Here is a 22,433-nt window from a genome sequence, read left to right on the forward strand (position 1 = left end):
TTTTTGTCACATAACTATCATTGGGTATGCTTATTTTCAAATATATGGGTTTCATCTTTTAACTGATGGAAGAAAAAGCATGCACGTAAAATCATTTAACTTTCTTCAATATTTCCATGAATGTAAATATTGTGATAATCAATTTCACGGAGATGGGAATAGAGAGTGAAATGTAAACAGCGTTTTCCTGGCTCTTAAATAGATACTGACCAATTGCCTTCCCCAAACTGTTACCCGCCCCCACGGAATGAAGCAGATATTAAAAATACAAATACCCTTTGACCCAGCAAATCTGCTTCTAGCAATGCCTTCTAACCAATATATTTGCACATGTACAAAACAAAAGATGACAAGGTTTTTTTGTTTTTTTGTTTTTTTTGTGAGGAAGATCAGCCCTGAGCTAACATCCATGCCAATCCTCTTTTTTTTTGCTGAGGAAGACTGGCCCTGGGCTAACATCTGTGCCATCTTCCTCCACTCTATATGGCACGCCGCCACAGCATGGCCTGACAAGCAGTGCATCGGTGCGCGCCTGGGATCCGAACCTGGGCCGCCAGCATTGGCACGTATGCACTTAACCACTACACCACGGGGCCGGCCCCGACAATGATTTTTAAAGGATGTACTCATATGTGGGATAGATCTTAAGAACTGTGATACATACACAGTGGAATAACATGCAGCTGTTCGTTTTTTTTTAAACATAGATTAAAAAGTCTATCATAATGTCATAAGAAATGGGATTATTATTTCAAGGTTTTTTTTTAACAGTTTCAAAGCAGAGAATTCCCATAAACATAACTATCATACTTGCTACAAATAATAAGTCTTTTCCTAATGGTCCTCCTTACCACCTTACATGAAAAAAATAAACTTCTCCATAGTGAGAATTTCCCTTTTTAATAGGTCAAGGTACAGTAGGAAAATTGTATTTGTAAATTTCTTTAGTCTTGTAATATATGTTAACACAAGCAAAAACTTGTGTTAAAAATGTGAATACAACCCCAAATATCTCAGTGGCTTATAACAAATATTTATTTTACATGAGGACTTTGAGATAGTTTCAGTTCTGGGCTCTATTCTACTGTCTTGTCATTTCAGGACCCACTGCAAAGAAGCTGTCACTAACAGATACATGCTCTACTCATGGTGGAAAGCAGAAGTTTCACACGAGCTTATATAGTTTAGCTCTGCACTCCACTGGGTTTGCACACAGATACACAGCCGACGGTAGCTATACTCAATGCCCAGCCTACATACAGCGTGAATAAGAAATATTGTAAGCTACTGCTATTTTGGGATTGTCCCTCGCCTTAGCAAGAAGCTCACTAACAAAGAAACTGATACCAGTAACAAAAACCTAAAACGTGACACTGGCTTTGGGGCTGGGAAATTGAAAACCCTAATATATTATTATACAATGGGTAAACTGTCACCTGTGATAACCTGAAAGAATACTTATTCAGGGAACTTATTTATATAGCTGGTTGTTATCAAGATACATTTGATAGGGCACTTCAAGAAAGAGATGAGTTCAAAAAATAATAGGATGACAAAGGAAGGAGAACTTAAAAATGCCATGCATTTCAGTGTTGAAAGTCACCTCCATCCTGTAAAAGATTTTCAAATTCAGACAAAGACTGTGGTCAAAGATCCAAGAAGAGTATAAGCTGCCAGCCTTTCCTTAAGAATTCAAATTGGGCTACTGTGATCCTTCAGATGGACAAATGGTTCTAGGAAAAAGAGACCAAGGGGTGGTTTCTAAGGAGAACCTATCAACTCAAAGTGATTAAGTATGTTAATTAAGCATAAAAAGATAAGCATGCCTGGGCAAGTCTTGTGAGTGAGACCACTCACTGCACATGAAGCTGACTAGAATGAAACACAGACAAATATCCTAACAATAAAGTATTATTATTACCAAGTGACACCAGCCCACATCAAAAGAAAGTAATGGAGATCTAAAAAGGAACCATGGGCCCCCAACTCCCTATAGTTTGAAAGCAGACTGAGAAAGCTGCTCAGCTGAGGAGGAGGCTAATATTCCCCAATGACCTTTTCAGATGCAACAAAGGCTGATACTGAAAAAGTAGAGAACTCGCAGAGGAATCAGCCAAAAGCCAAAAAGAGAAATGAACTAGGAAGATACTCGCAGGGAAAACTGGGGCCCAATCGAGGGAACATTCCTTATATCTAAAATATGGGGATCTCACAATATTTTCCCAGCAGAATTTCAGATTTCCTAGGGACAATGACTGCTGTGTGCCTCTTAATCTTCTCCTTTCCAAGTGGGAGTACTTATTCTGCTTCCCTATCCCAGATCTACATGTGTGTATGAAGCAGAGTGGGGAGCAGATACTTGTGTTTTCAGTTCCTAAGTCTCCAGATCAAGGCCTTATGTTGATCATGAAATCCTGATGCTATCATTGCCTGATGCTATCATTAGACATCTTACTTACAGAGGGGATGAGTGAGATTTATTTGGCATGTTTAAAAACAAAAACAAACTCACCTGCACGTACCTAATTTCGTAATTTCTCTACAGTAGTTAAAACTATGTTTTAATTCTGTGCCACTATTTTTGAGACTACTTTAACAGCTAGCTTGGCAGTAAAATAAAACTCTTGGAACACATTTTGGTTGAAAAGTACCAACCACCCAGTGTTCTGTAACTAAAATTTCCTATAAAAATGTTTCATTCAAAATATTCTAAATCCATTCTTAAATAACATACTTACTTGAGCCTTCTCTATAAAATCTTTAAACACAAAAGCTACAAAAAGTTTTGCCCTCTTTGTCTAAATATACATTCCTTCTGGTGAAGTTCCTACCCAGAAAAGCCAACATAAAGAAGATCCATATGTGGAAAAGTGACAAGGAAAAAAAACCTGATTATTTTGTTGACAACTAAGTAGTTATTCCAAAAATATTTTAAAATTTTAAATTTACATTATAAAAATAATTTTAGTATTTTTAAATAAAAGTTATGCTGGAAGAACCAAAAAAAATTTGTGGAAATTGCTTCAAAAATACTTTGTCTATAACTTCCTTAAACATACTATCTTGCCCAATTTCCCTATTATAGATTTTACCCTGCCTTATATCTAAGTATCTTTATACCCTGATATACAAAGAAAATGTCTTAATGAAATGAAATCACATCAGATTTTTCTTGATTCCCCAGTATTACCTTTTACATAATAAACAGTTTTTCAACAGTTTTCCCCATAATTTTTAGAAATACAAATTGTAATAGCAACAACCATCCTGTAAAATAAAACTGGTAAAAATACAGAGAGATTTATACTTATTTAAAGTCAAATGTCTCATTTATTATGTAACTAATTATACAATAAAAATAAACTCACATGTCACTCTCTGAAGGACAGGGCTGTTTAACCATTTTGGGTCTGCCTCTTGGTTTTGGAATCTTGACTTCTGTAGCTAACATTCACAGGAAAAGAAAATTTGTAACTATCAGCTTTCCCTTTAAGATGCAAATCTCACATATAAAGATTACAAATGATATACTAAGAATATCAGTTAGTGGTTTATTACAGATACAATTATTTTAAGTTTTAAAGATAATATCCCCCCAATGGTTTAATTGAGCAAGAGCAGGAAATTTAGAAAGGTAGATCAACAGAGTAATTTTCAATTTGTCCTTAGTATGGCTGAGAGGGTTAAAAGAACATCCTTTATTGTTGTTTTAATAGGAATATCACAAGATTCAACTTACATCCAATATTCATATGCATACTACATTCACATCTTTGAAAATCTGTATCAGAATTCACTGCATTTTCTAAAAACAGCAATAATTTGATCCATTACAATATTAAACTCCAACATAAAAATTATGTGAACAAATTCTTAGGTGTTTTTTTTTTTCTTTTCTGGGTATTACTCATCTTACCCCTTTATCGGCAAGAATCCTATTATGAAATAGAAAAAAAACTGGCTCTATTTTGGTTAATTTTCTTTGCTTTACTTTGTATTAGAGGCAGATCCTTCCAAACTATTTCCAATTTGCCAAATTAGGAAAATACTTTAAATAGGCAATGCTGAAGACAGCTGCATATTGTCAAAGTCCTAAACAAAGAATGCAATAATTTAAAATATTAATAGCTTTAACTACTCAAATGATGCTTCTCTTGCTTTCATTATGACTCCATTTGGAAAGCTTGTTTTCTAAAGTAAGAGGTAAAATAAACCCATCATTCATGGAATTTAAACCTCACCACCACCCTCATCTGCCACTATTAGAGGAAAATACAATAGGGATAAAACAGAAAATGAAAAAGTCCCAAGCAATTATTTCAAATTTAAATACTTTATTACACAGGGCAGAAACCATAATGTTTATCTCCTTTGAAATTTGTGTATTATCCATAACCAATTGCCTATCCACCTATTCCAAAGTATCTGAGGCACAACACTTTAAAGGATTGGAATATTATTCACAAGCCAGAGATTTAAACATTAATAATCCTACCTGCAGGTCGTCCTCTTTTAGGACTCACTTTTAGATTAACAGATGCTGTTGCTGTTGTCACTACTCCTGCCTCCTCGGTTTCTACTTGTTTTTCTGCCTGAATCACAAAGATTTAATTAACTTATTCAGCAAATAGTAGGCATTCCAAGTTTAAAGCAATGGCAAAAATATGCTACTCTAAGATGAGTTCAAAGATAAGCATAAGTTCTATATGATTTTATTATTTTTCAACAGTCGACTCATCACAGAGTGACAGCCCCAAACTTAGCTTATAATTCTAGTGAACAATTCTAAGAAACAAAAAACTTGACTTTTAAGATATTCTCAACCTGAAAGCTAATACTCTTGATGCAAAATGCTGACCAAAGTATAATATAATTACACTGTAACAATCCACACATTGCTTATAAATGTACTTTCACTGAGTATCTCAAAATGCTAACACTTTATATTTATAGTGTATTAATAATAATACAGTCACGAGTCGCTTAACAACAGGAACATGTCCTGAGAAATGCGTTGTCAGGCAATTTCGTCATTGTGCAAACATCACTGAGTATACTTACACAAACCTAGATGGTAGAGCTCACTACACACCTCAGCTATATGGTACTAATCTTATGAGACCACCATCGTATATTCGGTCCATAGTTGACTGAAACGTCGCTATGCAGCACATGACTGTATTAGAAAAGGTAAGAAGTTGCTGATATACTTCTTATTCTTTAACTTTGTTAATACATATACATTTTATTTTTGAACTGAGATCTGCTGTTCTTCCCTCGAGTTATTCTTATTTTCATAATGAGACTTACTACCACAGAGTAAGAAATTCCAATGACCCTTTACGAACTATGATGCCCACTGAAGAGACAATAGCCCCAAATGAGAATCAGTTTAACTGGTTCAAGCATTAGAGTAGAACAAAGGTTAAGAACCACTGATTACAAAAGAAATGTAAACATAACTGATTATAAGCAAAAAGGGACTCAAGAAACAGTGAAGAAGAGAACAAAGAGAAGGATGGGAGGACCACTATGAACTGCTTCCCACCTCCAATTATTTAGAATTCAGCATTAACTAGAGCAAAAAAAAAAAAAAAAGGCAATAAAGCATGCAAGAACATGCACAATCCAATCTTATTGATAAAAAAATTAAAAATCTTTTAATCAATGATATGATCTGCAAACATTTAAGAAGTAATGCCTAGTATTGGTAAGGATGTAGCGAATTCTTCATATATCGATTACTGCTGATCAATAATAATCAATAAACTGGTAACACCTTTCTGAAAGAATATCATTATGAATGAGTATCAGCAATAAAAAATATACAAATCTCTGACTCAGTAATCCCACTTCTAAGAATTTATCCATTTCTTTTTTAAGTTTTTTAAAAGATTATTTTTGCTTTTATAATTGGAATAATATATTCAAAGCATTATTAAAAGTCACTGAACTCATTTAAGGTGACCCTTGAACTGTCTCAAGGAACGTTACAAAAACTGCTCCCTGGGGACAGCCCAGTGGCGTAGCGGTTAAGTTCGAGTGTTCCACTTCGGCAGCCCGGGGTTCGCGGGTTCGGATCCCGGGCGCGGCGGAGGGCAGGGCGCACCGCTTATCAAGCCATGCTGTGGCGGCGTCCCATGAAGAGTGGAGGAAGATGGGCACGGATGTTAGCCCAGGGCCAATCTTCCTCAGCAAACGGAGGAGGACTGGCAACAGGTGTTGGCTCAGGGCTGATCTTCCTCACAAAAAAACAAAACACCACCCAAACCGCTCCCTAAACATTAGCTCAAGTTACATTTCTAGAATTTTTAATAACTTACAGATCACCTACCCCTGGCCCAATCCTGATTCAATAGCTCTGGGGTAGGGAGCCAGGCGTCTGTGTTTTTACCAAACTCCCCAGGGTACCAAAGGTTGAGAACCCAAGACTGTATGAGAGCTCTTTTACTACTGAGGAGTTAGGAGGGCAAAAGTTCTCAAATACAACACACAAGAATTACAGGTAAAATGGATCTTTCTGAGGAAATACCAATAAGAGGTAACAAGTTCTTCAATAACTAATACTATAAATAAAAATAGATTAACACTAATACTAAGCAAAAAACCAGCCCTACCATGGACATGTATTCTTGACTGTTATAGCAAAATCATTCCTCGTGAAAATAAAATCAAAGAATAAGAAATAATTCATCCAGAGAAAGGACTATTTCAAATATACATATATTTAAATATCTTAAATGCAAATATTCTGACTAAAACTTAATTCTGTATTTTACTTTACCTCATTGAGACCTCTAACCCTTTGATACATTTTCTCCCCATTTATTACCAGCCCCCTTTCTAGCTCTACTCCTTTCATGATCTTATATAAAGCCCCCTGACCAAAAAACCTCATGGGACTACTACTCATCAGTATCCTCAAGCCCTCCGCATTCTTGTTTTGCTGGACCTCGCCCACAAATCTCCAACAGAGGATTACTAGAAAACTCTACCTTCCCTGCTCTTTAACTCCCTGCTGCTCTGAGCTCTGATAAAAAAATTCTACATTCAATCATTTTATGCAGTCTCAATTGGGATCTCACCGTCATCCATGAATCCTTTACCCCGTCTGTTGTCCTGCCCTCTTCTCCCCTCACTAGCGTAAACTTTCAATCCTTTCTTCCTGCCTTATCCCATACATGCAGTTTTGCTTTGAATTGGGTGGGGGAGAAGGGAAGATGGTGGCCCACAGGAAGGAATTCTCTTAATTTCCAAGTCTCCCTAGAAATTAAAGCCTCTTCCACTTCCTTTCAATGTTAGAAAAAATGAAATGTCCATCTCCTTCTTTCTTAGTCAATTCCTTCAAATGTGCCCTCCCTTCTCTCATCCAGCACATCCTTACATACAATAATTTATACTCTTTCCACATCTCCAATCTTTCCTAGTTTTGCAAAGAAAAAGTGTTAAAGCCTCTACTTATATTTTTTCACTTTAAACACTCTCCCTTAACCATGCCAAATCCCTGTTGCTGCATTCTCTCTCCTTCCCTTCAACGATTCCAAAAGCACAGGGTAACAACATCAAACATTCTACTCTCCAAGCCACTTCATCTCTCCTTACCATTTGACCTTCAAGCATCAGGGGGAGCCAGTCAAATATCTTACCGGCCCCTCTCCATCAGGACACTACTGACCGCTCCCTCACTCTTACACTTCTCTCCTCTCTTTAGCTTGATTTATCCTCTCTTCCATTTTCTCCTGACAGTTCATTCTCAGTCATCATTTTACAAAGCAACCTGTCATCTCCATTATATTCCCTCAGGATTCTGGTTTCTGCATTCTTCCCAGTGAACTTTCTCCCTTGACTACTTCATCTGTTATCCTGTCTTTCTATCAGTGACTGCATCTTTAACTTTTACCTTTTCCCCCTTTGGTTCAGAACAGTATCTCTCTTCAGTCTAATTCCCTCAGGTGTTTCACTTCCTCTTCCCCATGCCTCTGCTCCAAACCAACATCCCTTGCATTCTCAGAACCTAATCTAGTCATCTAAGCCAACACCTTGGAGTCATCCTAGATTCCTCCCCCCTCCCTTCACACCCACTTCCAATCAACTGTCAACTTTACCTCCTAAAGTGCTCTTACATTCCATCTCTCATCTATACTATTAAAAAAACCTGCTATAATATAAGGTCTTGCCCTTCCAATCTCATGCTAATTCCTTAGAAAGGCCTTTCATAACTTAGTTACCAAGTCACTGTCATAACTCCCCATTTTAACTCTCCTTTTATGTATTTATTGTCTGTTTCAACAAAAACATAAGTTCAATGAGAACTGAGACTTTCTCTTACTGCTCGATTCTCTGCCTGGGGTAGTGAAGCTAGCACTAAAACTCTGAATGAATGAATTACTGAAGCCCCATCATTCACACTGCCTTTTTTTTTTTTTTTTTTTGGTGAGGAAGATTAGCCCTGAGCTAACATCCATGCTAATCCTCCTCTTTTTGCTGAGGAAGACTGGCCCTGAGCTAACATCTATTGCCAATCCTCCTCCTTTTTTTCCCCAAAGCCCCAGTAGATAGTTGTACGTCATAGTTGCACATCCTTCTAGTTGCTGCATGTGGGACACAGCCTCAGCATGGCTGGAGAAGCGGTGCGTTGGTGCGCACCCGGGATCCAAAACCGGGCCGCCAGTAGCGGAGTACACGCGCCTAACCGCTAAGCCGCCGGGCCGGCCCCTCACACTGCTTTAAGAGAGGAGGCATCTAAAATTTCAAATGATTTAATGGCTTCCTGTCACTTTTCTAAGTTCAAGTTCTTCAGGATAACATTGGGGGTTTTTTGTACCCTTTTCCCTCAAACTTTATTGTCTGGTAATACTGAAATGCAATACTTGAAATGTTTAAAATGAAATTTTCTCTATGCCTCTGTATATGTACTAGTCAAATGGCCTCACATGTCCTTCCCCTCCTTCACCTGCCTGACAAAATTCTGCCTATCTTTTAAAATCTTGTGAAAGGTATCATAGTCCCTTCCACATACACCCCCCAGGGTGTAATTATTTGTTTCCATATTTTACTTCCTCATGAGATACTGAACTCTTAGTTTTCTTTGTATCTTTGGCATACAATAAAAGTCTGGGACATAAATAGGTCAGAAAAAGGTGTGATGAACAGAACTTCACATAGGAAACAAACTCACATTAATTACAATCATATAATGTACCCAGTCCTAAACTGTCACATACTCTCATTTCATGCAACAATGTTGTGAAGTAATAACAACAACATAATAATGGACAACTTACATAGCAGTTACTATGTACCAGGATTTATTATGAATACTTCACTTGTGTTAACTCATTTAATGCTCTCAACAACCTTATGAGTATATCTTATCCATTTTATAGAGAAAACTCGAGGCATTGTCATTAAAAGAAATGAAAACTGATTCATTTCCTTTACCATTTAACTTAAGGGTGCTATATCTAAGAAACGAAACACAGATAATTTTGATAAGTAAACAACATAACCTACCCTTTAAAAAAATTAAAGGTTTTAGAGCAAAATGCCAAGTTTAAATTAAACAGTAAGGTTTCATTATCTCTATTTTTCCTCAATCCAACTAAAATAAAAATTCTTTTAAGATCCTTGTAGTTAAGCAGTAAAATTACCTTTCTCTTTCTCCCTCTTCTGGCAGCTTTTGGAGTGGTTATGTCAATTGCTTTAGTCACATCCTTAAAAAAAAAACAAAATACAGATGAAATTGAATAAATTATGCCAAAATTGAAGGAAAATCTCTTCAACTAAAAGTCAGAGGCATATTTCATTAAAAGTACTAGGGAAACTTTTTTTTTTTTTTAATATTTAGAGAGTGTGTGTGTGTGTGTGTGTGTGTGTGTGTGTGTGTGTGTAAGATCAGCCCTGATCTAACATCCATGCCAATCCCTCTTTTTGCTGAGGAAAATCAGCCTTAAGCTAACATCCGTGCCCATCTTCCTCCACTTTATGTGGGATGCCGCCACAGCATGGCCTGCCAAGCAGTGTGTCGGTGCACACCCGGGATCCGAACCTGGGCCACCAGCAGCGGAACACGCACACTTAACCGCCACGCCACAGGGCCGGCCCCTGGGGAAACTTGTTTTGCTTCTCTGATGTTTGAAATTATAAACATTAAAAGTCTTAACATTATCATTATAAAGTGAAAGTAATAGCAAATATCTTCATCCAAAAGAAACTTTCCTCTGTCAGATCAAATATACAAGTCACGCTTATTAATACACTAAGAAGTTTGTCTATTTAAATTCATAAAACCACTTTTTCTACAGTAGAATCCTGAATTTTAGGGTTGTAAATTTTAAGAGATGACTGAGACTTTGGAGGTGATCTGACAACCATTTTATGAGGTTTACAAGGGCTAAATGAGTATCCCCACTCAGAGATAATCAAAGAGTTGGAAATAAACTATGGCTTTTAAAAATTAGGTTCAATGCCCTTTCCAGTACACCCATCCCACAATACCTCACTTGAAAAATATTCCTAACAGTAACCCACTCTCCTATAGTGGGACCTCATATTTTGCACAGCAAAATAACTTCAAATAAAAACATCCATGCATCTTAAAGATGCAAAAATTATTTTACAATACAAATTTAATATTTACACAAGGAAATAAGCCTTAAATATTTTCTCATTCATTAGTCAACTACCTTGCGATCAAACAATCAACTCCTTTACAATTTCTTCCTTGTAACAAAATGGGTTTAAAATCAAGTGAAATTAAATGCACCTCATTGCTGGCTTTGTCTTCATGGTCAGTGTCTTCCTTTGAAACACTAGTTTCTTTTTCTTCAACTTCAACATCAGATGATGCATTTGATTGTTTAGTTGATGCCTATGAACGATCAAGCCTATTAATTTCACAAAATAAGATTTTACCCCAACTTTAAAATTTCCTACCCATGAAAAATAAAAAGCCTATGTGGAAGAAAGTTAGAAAAGTACCCTCATTTCTGTTCCATAGGACACTTTTAATATATACAATTTTTAAATATTTTAAATTCTATGATTTTCTTTAGAGAAGTCTTATAAGGGATTGTATTCCTATAGTTGAATATATACAAGTGCAGAGGATAAAATAGTGAGGCAGAAATCTAAGTACAATCACAAAGAACACCATTCTGATGCTCTAACCAAGAAATACCCAACAAGATACAATGGAAGTTGACTTAGAATAGCACAGACCTACACTATACTCAGCTACTAAGATATCCTGGAGATTATCTACATCCTTTAAGACAAACAGCCTCAGCAGAGGATATACATCACAGACTAATCAAAGTCTTTAAATAAAGCTGTATCTCAAACTTAAGTTTATTTAAAATGCAGATTCCTGAGACCCAAACTTAAGTGATTCTGATTTAATAGGTACTGAGTGGGAGTCCAATAATCATCATTAGATTTTAAAAGCACCCCCAGATGATAGCAACTTAAGCAGGTGATCTAGGGGCCCATTTCATAACACCAACCAAAAAAGATGAATAACAGAGGCAACACACTACACAATGGGAGGTGAGGGTAAGCACAGATCTACGAGATGATAGCACTGTGATCGAAACTGTGCCCCTTTCTAGCTGTGTTTCCTTTGGCAAGTATTTTACACTGTAAACCCATTTCCTCTTTTGTAAAAAAGGCAATGCTGATACCTCATAATATTATTATGAAGTTATAACAAAAAAATGTAAAAATGCCCTCAAAATTACTTATAGCACTACAGAAATATTTATAAATTATGACAGCCATGTTTTGTTTGTTTGTTTTGTATAAGTATGGGCATCACTGCTTTCCCGAAATCCTAGGAATGTGCCACTCGGGATGCATTTGGGCAGGGAACACAGAGTACATCACCCCAGCACAACCATTCGTACTTTTGTTAAAGACAGAAAGTTGTTGGGTTTCATGCATACAACCTACCAAAAATTTCATTGTAAAATGGAAAATTCCAAGTATATATGGTGAAAACTACCTGGAGATTAAGTAGGCAGATAGAACAGAAAATAGGGTGACCAAGCTGGGCAATATGGAGGATGAAAGAGACCCTGAAGGTAAAATTACAGGACACGTGGTCCAAGTGAAGTTACAAAACATTAGTTTGAGGAAACAATCAATTCAGTCTCTTTGGACTCCCATTACACAGTCAAGGCAATAATGATGGGAAACCATTCATCCATTCTTATATTCATGCAACAAATATTTAGTGACCTATTCTTCCCACACATATAACAATACCAGGCACATAGGACATACAACTTCTTTGTTCACGGAGCCAATAGTCTGTGGTAGTTAAGACAAGTACAGAAGCAATTATATGGAATGATGAGAACTGTAACAAATGAGTTTTGGGTGGTAATGAAGGCACTTAGGATCATCTAATGCAGCCTTGGAGCATCAATGAAAGACAAACATTCCAGATAGAACAGCCTCTGCAAAGTTCTCAAAGATGAGAAAAAGCATGGCACATGCAAAGTAAAAAAACATATAGGTTTAAGTAGAAAGTTGCAAAATTTTCAGTTTGTTGCTATCTCCTTCTTTACTCATACTCTTCCTAGTTTTTACTACCTCAAGTTTCACATAAATGAACAAAAGCTCTGGACACATGGAAAACAGAATAAAAAGGAGGTTTAAGGCTGTTCTAGACATCAAAAACATTAAGTGTAAATTTGCATAGTGCTGTAAGTACTTTTGTCACATATATAACTCGTGAGGTTCATATTCTAATACAATTTTATGGATTTAGAAATTAAATAAGAAAAAAAACCCATACCCCTCAAGTTATAAAACCTGAATTTAAGAGAACAGTACATACGGCTTTAAATTCAATAATACATTCAACAAACTCTCAATCAGGAGCTAAATAACTGAATATTCCCCAGTTTTCTGAGATCTGTTTAACCATGCAAGTAATATTTTCATTAGTTCATCTAGATATGAAAGGTCAATGTTCAACCCCACAAATAAGAACAATTTAATCGGAAATTCACAAGGCTCTTAAATTAATATTTATTTTCCTACAGCTAGAATAGTGATTATTCCTCAAGACTGAATAAATAATACTAAACTAATGTTACGTAAAATGACGCACCTGTTGACTTGAAAATTTCACTTTCGGATTGTTATCTATCTCCCATAAACCTTCATTAAAGCCTTTTCGCTTATTTGGTTTGCCGTACTTTTCCTTATTTTCTGAGTAAGGAAATATATCCTTTGGGCCTAAAAAAGCACTAAAAAAGGAGAGGGGGAAAAATGTGAGTGCAAAGCAATCTCAAATATATAATAAGTTATTAAATAGCACTACCCTATGATGCGATTATAAAAAATTCTTAATCTAAAATGCATTAAAAATCTTACATAAATTAAAGGGTAGACACAAATAATTATATTTAATTCCAAATACTTCTACTAAATTCATTCACAAGCTCCTAGATCCATAATCCTATTTTAAAAAAGCATGCAAGTTGCACAACAGTGTGAATGTACTTAATGCCACTGAACTGTATACTTAAAAATGGTAAATTGTTATATTTTACCACAATAAAAAATGCACAAAGATGAAAAAAACTGTGACATAACTGCATCAATATATTTAAATGCACTCCAAATATAATTTTATTTCAAAGTAATTTGCTATATTCCACAACTCATAAACACCGTCAATAAGATATATTACTATATGTGTGTATATATATATATTTTTTACATTTGTATATATATACACATCTTAAGTTTTTAGAATAAAATGAATATGTGTTAAGAATATTACTTCATTCAATGAGAGAATCAGATGTTATTAACTGGTTCATTCGTTCATTCACATATACATATATAAAACAGTCAATTCTTGTTTTTGTGGTAATTATGTTCTATAAAATCATTATGAACACTGAATTAGTCAATATTGTACTGCTGCTCCAGGGGAAATACAGAGTAGGTTCCTGTGAGCCTCTCTCTGGTCACAAAATTTTAGTTAACCAATCAATACATAACCTTGTTTTACGTGTGTTTCTGTCTAAAGACCCCTTATTTAATATATATAGGTAACTTATTAACACTGAACTCACGTCAACAGCTTACATAACACATACTTTTTCCATAAGGCACAGCACAGCCTTCTTGTACTCAGGAACACTAAACAGCACTTCAGCACTACATTTGGGGGGCTATTATAAACAGTGAAATGACGAAGAAAAAGCACAAAAATACAAAAACCATGGCAATACACAGACTGCAAAAAGGACGCTTGTTTACGGTATGAGAGCCAAAAACAAGGCAGAGGACTGCCTTGTTCAGCCTTACCTAGGAATGTGTGAATCAAGTTACACGTTTTTTTTTTTGCCATTTTGCACACAGATGTGACCATGAAGATGCCACGAGCATTGGTTTGAGGTCACAAATAAATTTTAGTGAGCAAGTAAATTCACAAATATGGAATCCATGAATGATGAGTATCAACTATTTGTGTGTATATATACATATATATTTAGATATGTTCTCCAGAACAGACCCCTTACATCTCTCTATATCGGTCAGTTCTATAGAAGTCTGTCAATTCTATAAAGGTGGATACCCAGTATGTATGAGTTTTTTGCTTTGATGGTTGATATATATGTCTTCTCCAAAGCAAGAGGAAAACCAAATTACTACTCATTTCCGCTAAAATGTGCCACAATTTAAGATTATTATTAATTAGGTACATATCACAAATTCTTTATCTGCTGAAATTCTTTAAGAATTAGGGACCTAATGACTATAGTTAACATTCTAGTTAGAATATGTTAAAAGGCTTTAAGATAAAATTTCAATTTAAAAAAGACAGAGCTCCATTTAAATATAATCAGTGCATGTAAAAGTCAGCTTTACTATTTAAATTCTGTAATTAAGGAATACTTATATCTATGTATTTTATTTATTTTTTTGTGTGTGTGAGATCAGCCCTGTGCTAACATCTGCCAATCCTCCTCTTTTTGCTGAGGAAGACTAGCCCTGGGCTAATATCCGTGCCCATCTTCCTTCACTTTATATGGGACGCCGCCACAGCATGGCTTGCCAAGTGGTGTGTCAGTGCACGCCCGGGATCCAAACCAGCGAACCCCGGGCCATCACAGCCGAGCGCACACACCTAACCGCTTGCGCCACCAGGCTGGCCCCCGTATCCATGTATTTTAACTGCACATCTCTTAAGGCACACTTAATTCATCATTATCTCATTTGATCCAGAAATTCAAACTTTTTTTTTTTTTTTCAAGATTTTATTTATTTATTTTTTCCCCCCAAAGCCCCAGTAGATTGTTGTATGTCATAGTTGCACATCCTTCTAGTTGCTGTATGTGGGACGCGGCCTCAGCATGGCTGGAGAAGCGGTGCGTCGGTGCGTGCCTGGGATCCGAACCCAGGCCGCCAGCAGCGGAGCGCGCACACTTAACCGCTAAGCCACGGGGCCGGCCCAAGAAATTCAAACTTTTACTAGGCATCATTCATTCCTACCCATAATCTCAAATTAGAAAAATTAACACATTTAGTTAAAACAGTAAAAGAATTCCTCCTATGTAATCAGTTTCAAATTCCAAGTAAATGACTTGACATAAACCTCCATCAAAAATAAAGTATACTTCTTTAAAGATTTTATTTATTTAATTTTTTCCCCCCAAAGCCCCAGTAGATAGTTGTATGTCATAGCTGCACATCCTTCTAGTTGCTGTATGTGGGACTCGGCCTCAGGATGGATGGAGAAGTGGTGCCTCGATGCGCACCCGGGATCCGAACCCGGGCCACCAGCATTGCAGCGCGCGCACTTAACCACCAAGCCACAGGGCCGGCCCAGTATACTTCTTTAGAACAGAGGAATTCAACACAAATTCTCTCTCCTAAAACTTCACAAAAACAACTCATAAGGCCAAAGACAACAAGAGAGACAATATCAACAGCAATTTGGAAGCTGGAAAGAAAACTGTAAAAACTAGATACTAAGCAGCACCTCATTTATAGTTCAAAATCCCCAAAGGGCTCACAACTGGTGGCAACAAAAACTTCAAGAAGTGGAAGCGATCTTAAATACCTAATAAAATTACAGAAAAATGTTTTAAAACCTCAAACATAGGAAATTTTTAGATATAACTCTAAATGTAAAAGCTATTCAAAAGACAGGATTGATTCCACCATGATGTTATTTAGCGTACAAAGGTTTGACAGTTAAATTTACACGGATTATTTTTCTTTTCTCAAAACAGGCAGTCCTCACATTGCATGACACTGTAAGACCATAAAAATGACCATGTAAGGCAATCTTAACAACGGATGGGAAAAATTAAGATTGTTCCATTACCTTTAAAAATTGTTGGGGCCAGCCCCATGGCATAGTGGTTAAGGTCCGTGCATTCTGCTTTGGCGGCCCGTGGTTCGCATCCAGGCACAGACCTACACCACTCATCAGCCATGCTGTGGCAGTGACCCATACATTAAAAAAAAAAAAAAATAGAGGAAGATTGGGCTAATCTTCCTCAAGCAAAAAAAGAGGATTGGAAACAGATGTTAGCTCAGGGCTAATCTTCCTCAGGAAAAAAAAAGTTGTCAAAACATTAAACACTCTATTAGTGTTAGGGAAGTGAAAAAAATACTAAAACTAACTTATTTACTACACTGTAATTTAAAACATTAGAAACACTGAGATCAAAGTGTTTCATTTCTTTGTAAAAAACTTAACGAGAGTAGTTTGAATAGCAGTTTGAATAGCGCTTGCCTTCTTCTGACCATGTAACTTATGACACCGAGTAAGCACGTTTCCTTGGCAAATTGTCATACTCCTTTCTAAGTCTGATCATGATCAGCTTCCAACATTTTATCCTTTGCACTTGCAATGTTTAAGTGAAGTATCTTTAATATATTTTGTTGGCGTCACTTCCTCTGAGACATCGTCATCCTTTTTATTACAACCACTTTCCTCATTTATGTTGATAAGCTTGCCTTCAACTATGTTCCTCTGGCTGCAGATCCAGTCTCTCCAAATGCAGCGTGTTTACATTCTCAAAGTTAGCTATTTATTCTATAACTCTATTTACATTCAACTCAAATTTCACTTCTAGCATTATTAGTTTGTTTCTTTGCTGCACTTGCATCTTTGTTGGCCAACTCTCTGTTATTTTTTTTTAATGTAACCCAGGTGGGTATATCAAGAGACAAAGAGGCAACAACACAACTACACTTCGCTGTCTATGCATGAACTGAGAAACAGATGCATAAAGACCAACACCAAAAGACTCTGAAAAAAGTGACTTGCTATGCATCTTTTATTTACACCTTGATTTGTGGATTGAAGAGCTAGCAGCAAATTTTGTAGTTTATGCAATTACAGTTAATATTCCAGGGTAAGTGAAATTTGAACCATGCTGTTGAGGGACTGGTGTTATTTAACTAAGCCACGGTAACCAAAATTCATGCATACTGGAACTATGAAAAGCTAAGGACTGCCTGTACCCTTCTCTTCTCCTCATGCTCTGACTTTAAATTCTACTTTTATCAGATAGCAATACTGCCATTCTTGCTTTCTTTGTGACTACATTATTTGTTACTTGGTCATGTCTTGTCTCACAAAATAAGACACAGCTAGATTATTAATCCAATCAAAAGTCTTAATAGAATTCGATCTATTCATGTAATGCAATCACTTATATTTGGTTTTACACCACCTCGTTCTACATATACCTTTTAATTATACTTGGTTAACCTTTATTCTTAATTTTGCTGAATAGTTTTTTAAAAAATTCTCCCTCTGCTTCTCCAGATTCAGGTTTTCAAGCTCTACTTTCTATTATTTTACTATTCATTATGCTCACATTATGTCACATTTAAATTTACATCTTTATCACTACACCAAAAATTAAATAACTATGCCTTTCCAACTGAGAGAAGACCTTTACAAATCTAAATAATTCATGTCATGTATAAAAAGTTAAAAAAAAATATTCACACATGAAAATATACTCAACAGCATTAGCTATCAGTGAAATGTAAATCAAAACCACAATAGGATACTACCTTCACACCCACTAGGATAGCTTTCATAAAAAAGACAGATAATAACAAGTCTTTGCAAAGACATTGAGAAACTGGAATCCTCATACATTGCTGATAGGAATGTAAAACAGTGGGTAGCTGATTTGAAAACAGTCTGGCAATTCCTCAAAAGATTAAACATAGAGTACCATTTGACCTAGGAATTCCACTCCCACAGAAATGAAAACATGTCTACACAAAAACTTGTACACAGATATTCTGCATTATTCATAATATTAAAAGTGGAAACAATCCAAAAGTCTATTAACTGATGAATGGATAAATAAAATATGGTAGATCAATACAATGGAATATTTGGCAATAAAAAGAAATGAAGTACTAGCACATGCTACAATATAGATGAACCCTGAAAACATTATGCTAAGTGGAAAAAGTCAGTCATTAAAGACCACATGTTTTACAGTTCCATTTATATGAAACACCCAGAACAGGCCAAGAGATTAGTGGTTGCCTATGGCAAGATGGGGGAGAACTGGGGAGTAATGGGAAGTACCTGCTAATGGCTACAGGGTTTCTTTTTGGAGTGATGAAGAAGTTCTAACATCGTGCTAATGGCTGCACTACTCTCTGGATATACCAAGATCTACTGAACTGCACACTTTAAATGGATGAGTTGTTTGAGATTTGAATTATATCTCAATAAAGCTGTTAAAATATTTTTCAGTGAATATCATAGCCTATCAAAGAAAACAAAAATGATCCATAATTTTACTAACGATGGCCAGTTTTCAGCCTGCTTTTCAGTTGTAAATACACATAAATATGTAATTTTAATGTATTTGATACATACACATCCATAAATATTTTTCAAATTAAAATGAACATCTTTTCATGTCAACAATTACTTAACAGCTACATACTATTTCACTGAAATGGCTATCCCAAAATTAATCTATTGTTGGACCATTTTCTATATCAAATTTTCTATTATAAAGTAATGCAGCTATAATAAACATATTGCTCAATCTCTGCACATATGTTCGTAATAAATTCTAAGTAGAACTGTTGAGTTAAAGGATATGCTCAAGACTAAGGAACACCTTAATGACACTCAAGAAACCTGGATGAAAAAGATGGTGGACAAAATAAGAATCCTCCCATGTTCTCATAAAAAAGAAATGATAATTATAGGACATGATGGAGGTGTCAGCTAACTCTATGGTGGTAATCATATTACAATATATAAACCTATCAAATCACCACATACGCAATATGTCAATTAAATTTCAATTAAAAAAAATAAGAACCCCTCCCAACACCACCACAAAGAATCCTTCCCAGGGATGCAATCCCACACGTTTGGTAAACAGAGCCCTGATTAGTTTTTAGACAGCCATCACTAGTCCCCAAGGGCACAACCTTATGTGGCTGCAGCTCTGATTCGTTCTTCAAAGCATTCCATGTTAACATGACATACAAATCTCAAATATATTAAAACATTAACAAGTTTAGGAGTTGTTTCTAAAAAATAGGAGTAAAAATGATTTCTTTGTAGAGAACTCTTTTATGTTGTTTTAAAAAAAAATTTCCCCCCCCCCAAAGCCCCAGTAGATAGTTGCATGTCATAGTTGCACATCCTTCTAGTTGCTGTATGTGGGACGCGACCTCAGCACGGCCGGAGAAGCGGTGTGTTGGTGCGCGCCCGGGATCCGAACCCGGGCCGCCAGTAGCGGAGCTCGCGCACTTAACCGTTAAGCCACGGGGCCGGCCCTTAAAAATTTTAACAATGAAAAGATATACATTAATTAAATTATTTACCCACCAAATTCCAGAGCTGAAAAGAAACTTAGGGATCACCAAAATCCTCATTTTAAAGATTAAAAAACTGAAGGCCAGGGGGCCGGCCCGGTGGCTCAAGCGGTTAAGTGCGAGCACTCCGCTGCGGCGGCCCGGGGTTCGCCGGTTCAGATTCCAGGTGTGCACCGACGCACAGCTTGTCAGGCCATGCTGTGGCGGCGTCCCATATAAAGTGGAGGAAGATGGGCATGGATGTTAGCCCAGAGCCAGTCTTCCTCAGCAAAAAGAGGAGGATTGGCAGATGTTAGCTCAGGGCTGATCTTCCTCACAAAAAAAAAACTGAAGGTCAGAAAGATTAAATGACTCAGGCAAGGTCATCTAGCTATTAAACAGTGGAGCCTCAACTCTGTACAATGTACAAAAAATCTTAAAAAGATTTTCAGAGTTTCCTTTATCCACTGTAATACAGCCTTTGAAACATCCACCAATAAAACATTAATGCCATATCCCTACACATATGAACTCAGACTTCAAATACCAATGTCAAAGCCCACAAGAATCAAAGCTAATGTAAAATATCCTAAGAAAATAGCAAATCATTAACTACAGTACTTAAGTCTTGCAAGTGTGTTTCTTACATGGCATACCCCTAAAGGCCATAACTGTGCTCCTGTGTATCCCAATTTTCATGGAATTTAAGTACACAGAAAAGCAGCTACTTCCCTAAATTCACTTTTTTGGAAACAATGTGTATACCCACAAGAACATACACACGTATCCCTCCAAAGCTCAGTTATCACAATCCTAGAACTCTTCCTTTAAAGCAAACCAGAAGTCACATATAAAAAATGGGAAAGCTTTTCAGAGCTGAAGATACAAAGCTCAAAACGCATTTAACTGTTGCCAAGTAATACTACTAAACAGAAAGTCCTATTTTTTAAGCCATTGATTCTAACTTGCTGCTTCATTTCTCCATTATTATTAAACCACAAAATATGAAACATGCTCTTTTATAACTAGATTTTACATAACAGCATGCATTTTTTATAACAGAAAATGATTCAATAAACTGAATATACACCTACTATGTGCCATAAACCTCTGGTATACAGAGATAAATCAACAGTCCTCTCCTCATTGTTTGGTATAAGGCTTACGAAAAACTATACAAGTCACACACCAACACATGCAGCTATGGCTGGAGTACAGAAGTTGTACAGAAGAACTACTGTAGAAGAAAATAAAATCCTCTCCTATGATTCGTTCCTTTATTCCTTTCTTGTGGACAGGTTATACGAAAAACTGACCACCACCAGTACCGCCCCATTTACCTTCACCCTAAAACTGTACATGAGGCAGGTTTTTAAAAAGCCTGTGGGAGCCAGCCCATTGGCATAGTCGTTAAGTTCGCACGCTCCACTTCGGTGGCCTGGGGTTCACAGATTCAGATCCCAGGCACAGACCTACGCACCGCTTATCAAGCCATGCTGTGGCAGGCGTCCCACATATAAAATAGACACAGATGGGGGCCAGCCAGGTGGCGCAGCAGTTAAGTGCATGCACTCTGCTTCAGCAGCCCGTGGTTTGCAGGTTCGGATCCCGGGCACACACCAACACACCGCTTGTCAAGCCATGCTGTGGCAGCGTCCCATATAAAGTAGAGGAAGATGGGCACAGATATTAGCCCAGGGCCAATCTTCCTCAGCAAAAAGAGGAGGACTGGCATCAGATGTTAGCTCAGGACTGATCTTCCTCACAAAAAAAATAAAAAATATAAAAAATAAAATAGAGGAAGATGGGCACGGATGTTAGCCCAGGGCCAATCTTCCTCAGCAAAAAGAGGATTCGCAACAGATGTTAGCTCAGGGCTAATCTTCTTCACCAAAAAAAACCAGCCTGTGATGGATATTTTTAAAGTTCCTAGAACCGAGCATCCAACTTCTTTGCATTAAGACAAGAGCAGTAGGAAGATAAAAGCAGCAAAAACACCATCTTCAGGTAAATTTTCTAGACTTTAGAGAAATAGACCTAGGTGAGAGTAGTCCCTCAACTAGCAATGGTATTTTACTCAGCAAAACTCAAACTGCATGTCGAACAATTTAATAACACTACAGGTATTAGTCTTGGAAAACTAATATGCAACATTATCTTTAATTAATAATAGCTGACATTTATTTAGCATTGACTACATGTCAAGCACTGTTCTAAGCATTTTTCATGTAGTATCTTGTTTGCACCCCAAAATTCTGAGGTGGAATATATTATTATGCCCATTTTATAAATAAGGAAGAAAAAAAGACACAGGGCTAGATAACCTGCCCAAGGTCATATAGCAGGTAAATGGCAGTCAGGATTCAAAGACAGCCTTCTGATCTAGTTGTCTTAAACACTACATATAAGTTGGTTGACAGACAGCAAATTCATAATCAACAAATGATTTTATCCAGGGCGTAGAGCCTTCAATCTATCACCAAATATTTAACAACTACTATGCACCAGGCACTTAGGTAAATGATGACAAACAAGAAAAACAAGGTCCCTGCTCTCCAGGCTCTTCACTTACAGGTGAAGGAAAAGAAAAAAAATTAAGTCAT

At 36.6% G+C, this 22,433-nt stretch overlaps 1 protein-coding gene across 4 annotated transcripts in view; it reads right to left on the bottom strand.

Moving 5' to 3' along the window:
- PSIP1 (PC4 and SRSF1 interacting protein 1) overlaps nt 1-22,433 on the bottom strand; it is a 40,427-nt gene that overhangs the window by 10,626 nt on the left and 7,368 nt on the right. For 3 of the 4 annotated variants that reach the window (XM_087444616.1, XM_087444618.1, XM_014792401.2), the window contains exons 3-7: nt 13,118-13,256; nt 10,766-10,870; nt 9,651-9,713; nt 4,496-4,592; nt 3,369-3,444 (exon numbers count right to left, since the gene is read on the bottom strand). In XM_087444616.1, the coding sequence (XP_087300742.1) occupies nt 3,369-3,444; nt 4,496-4,592; nt 9,651-9,713; nt 10,766-10,870; nt 13,118-13,256 (480 nt within the window). Of the gene's footprint in view, nt 1-3,368; nt 3,445-3,739; nt 3,806-4,495; nt 4,593-9,650; nt 9,714-10,765; nt 10,871-13,117; nt 13,257-22,433 lie in introns of all 4 variants that reach the window. The other variant, XM_087444617.1, reaches the window with a different exon arrangement.

This window comes from Ceratotherium simum, chromosome 20 (assembly GCF_057802395.1).
Source record: "Ceratotherium simum simum isolate JZ-2026a chromosome 20, ASM5780239v1, whole genome shotgun sequence".
NCBI classification, from domain to species: Eukaryota; Metazoa; Chordata; class Mammalia; order Perissodactyla; family Rhinocerotidae; genus Ceratotherium; species Ceratotherium simum.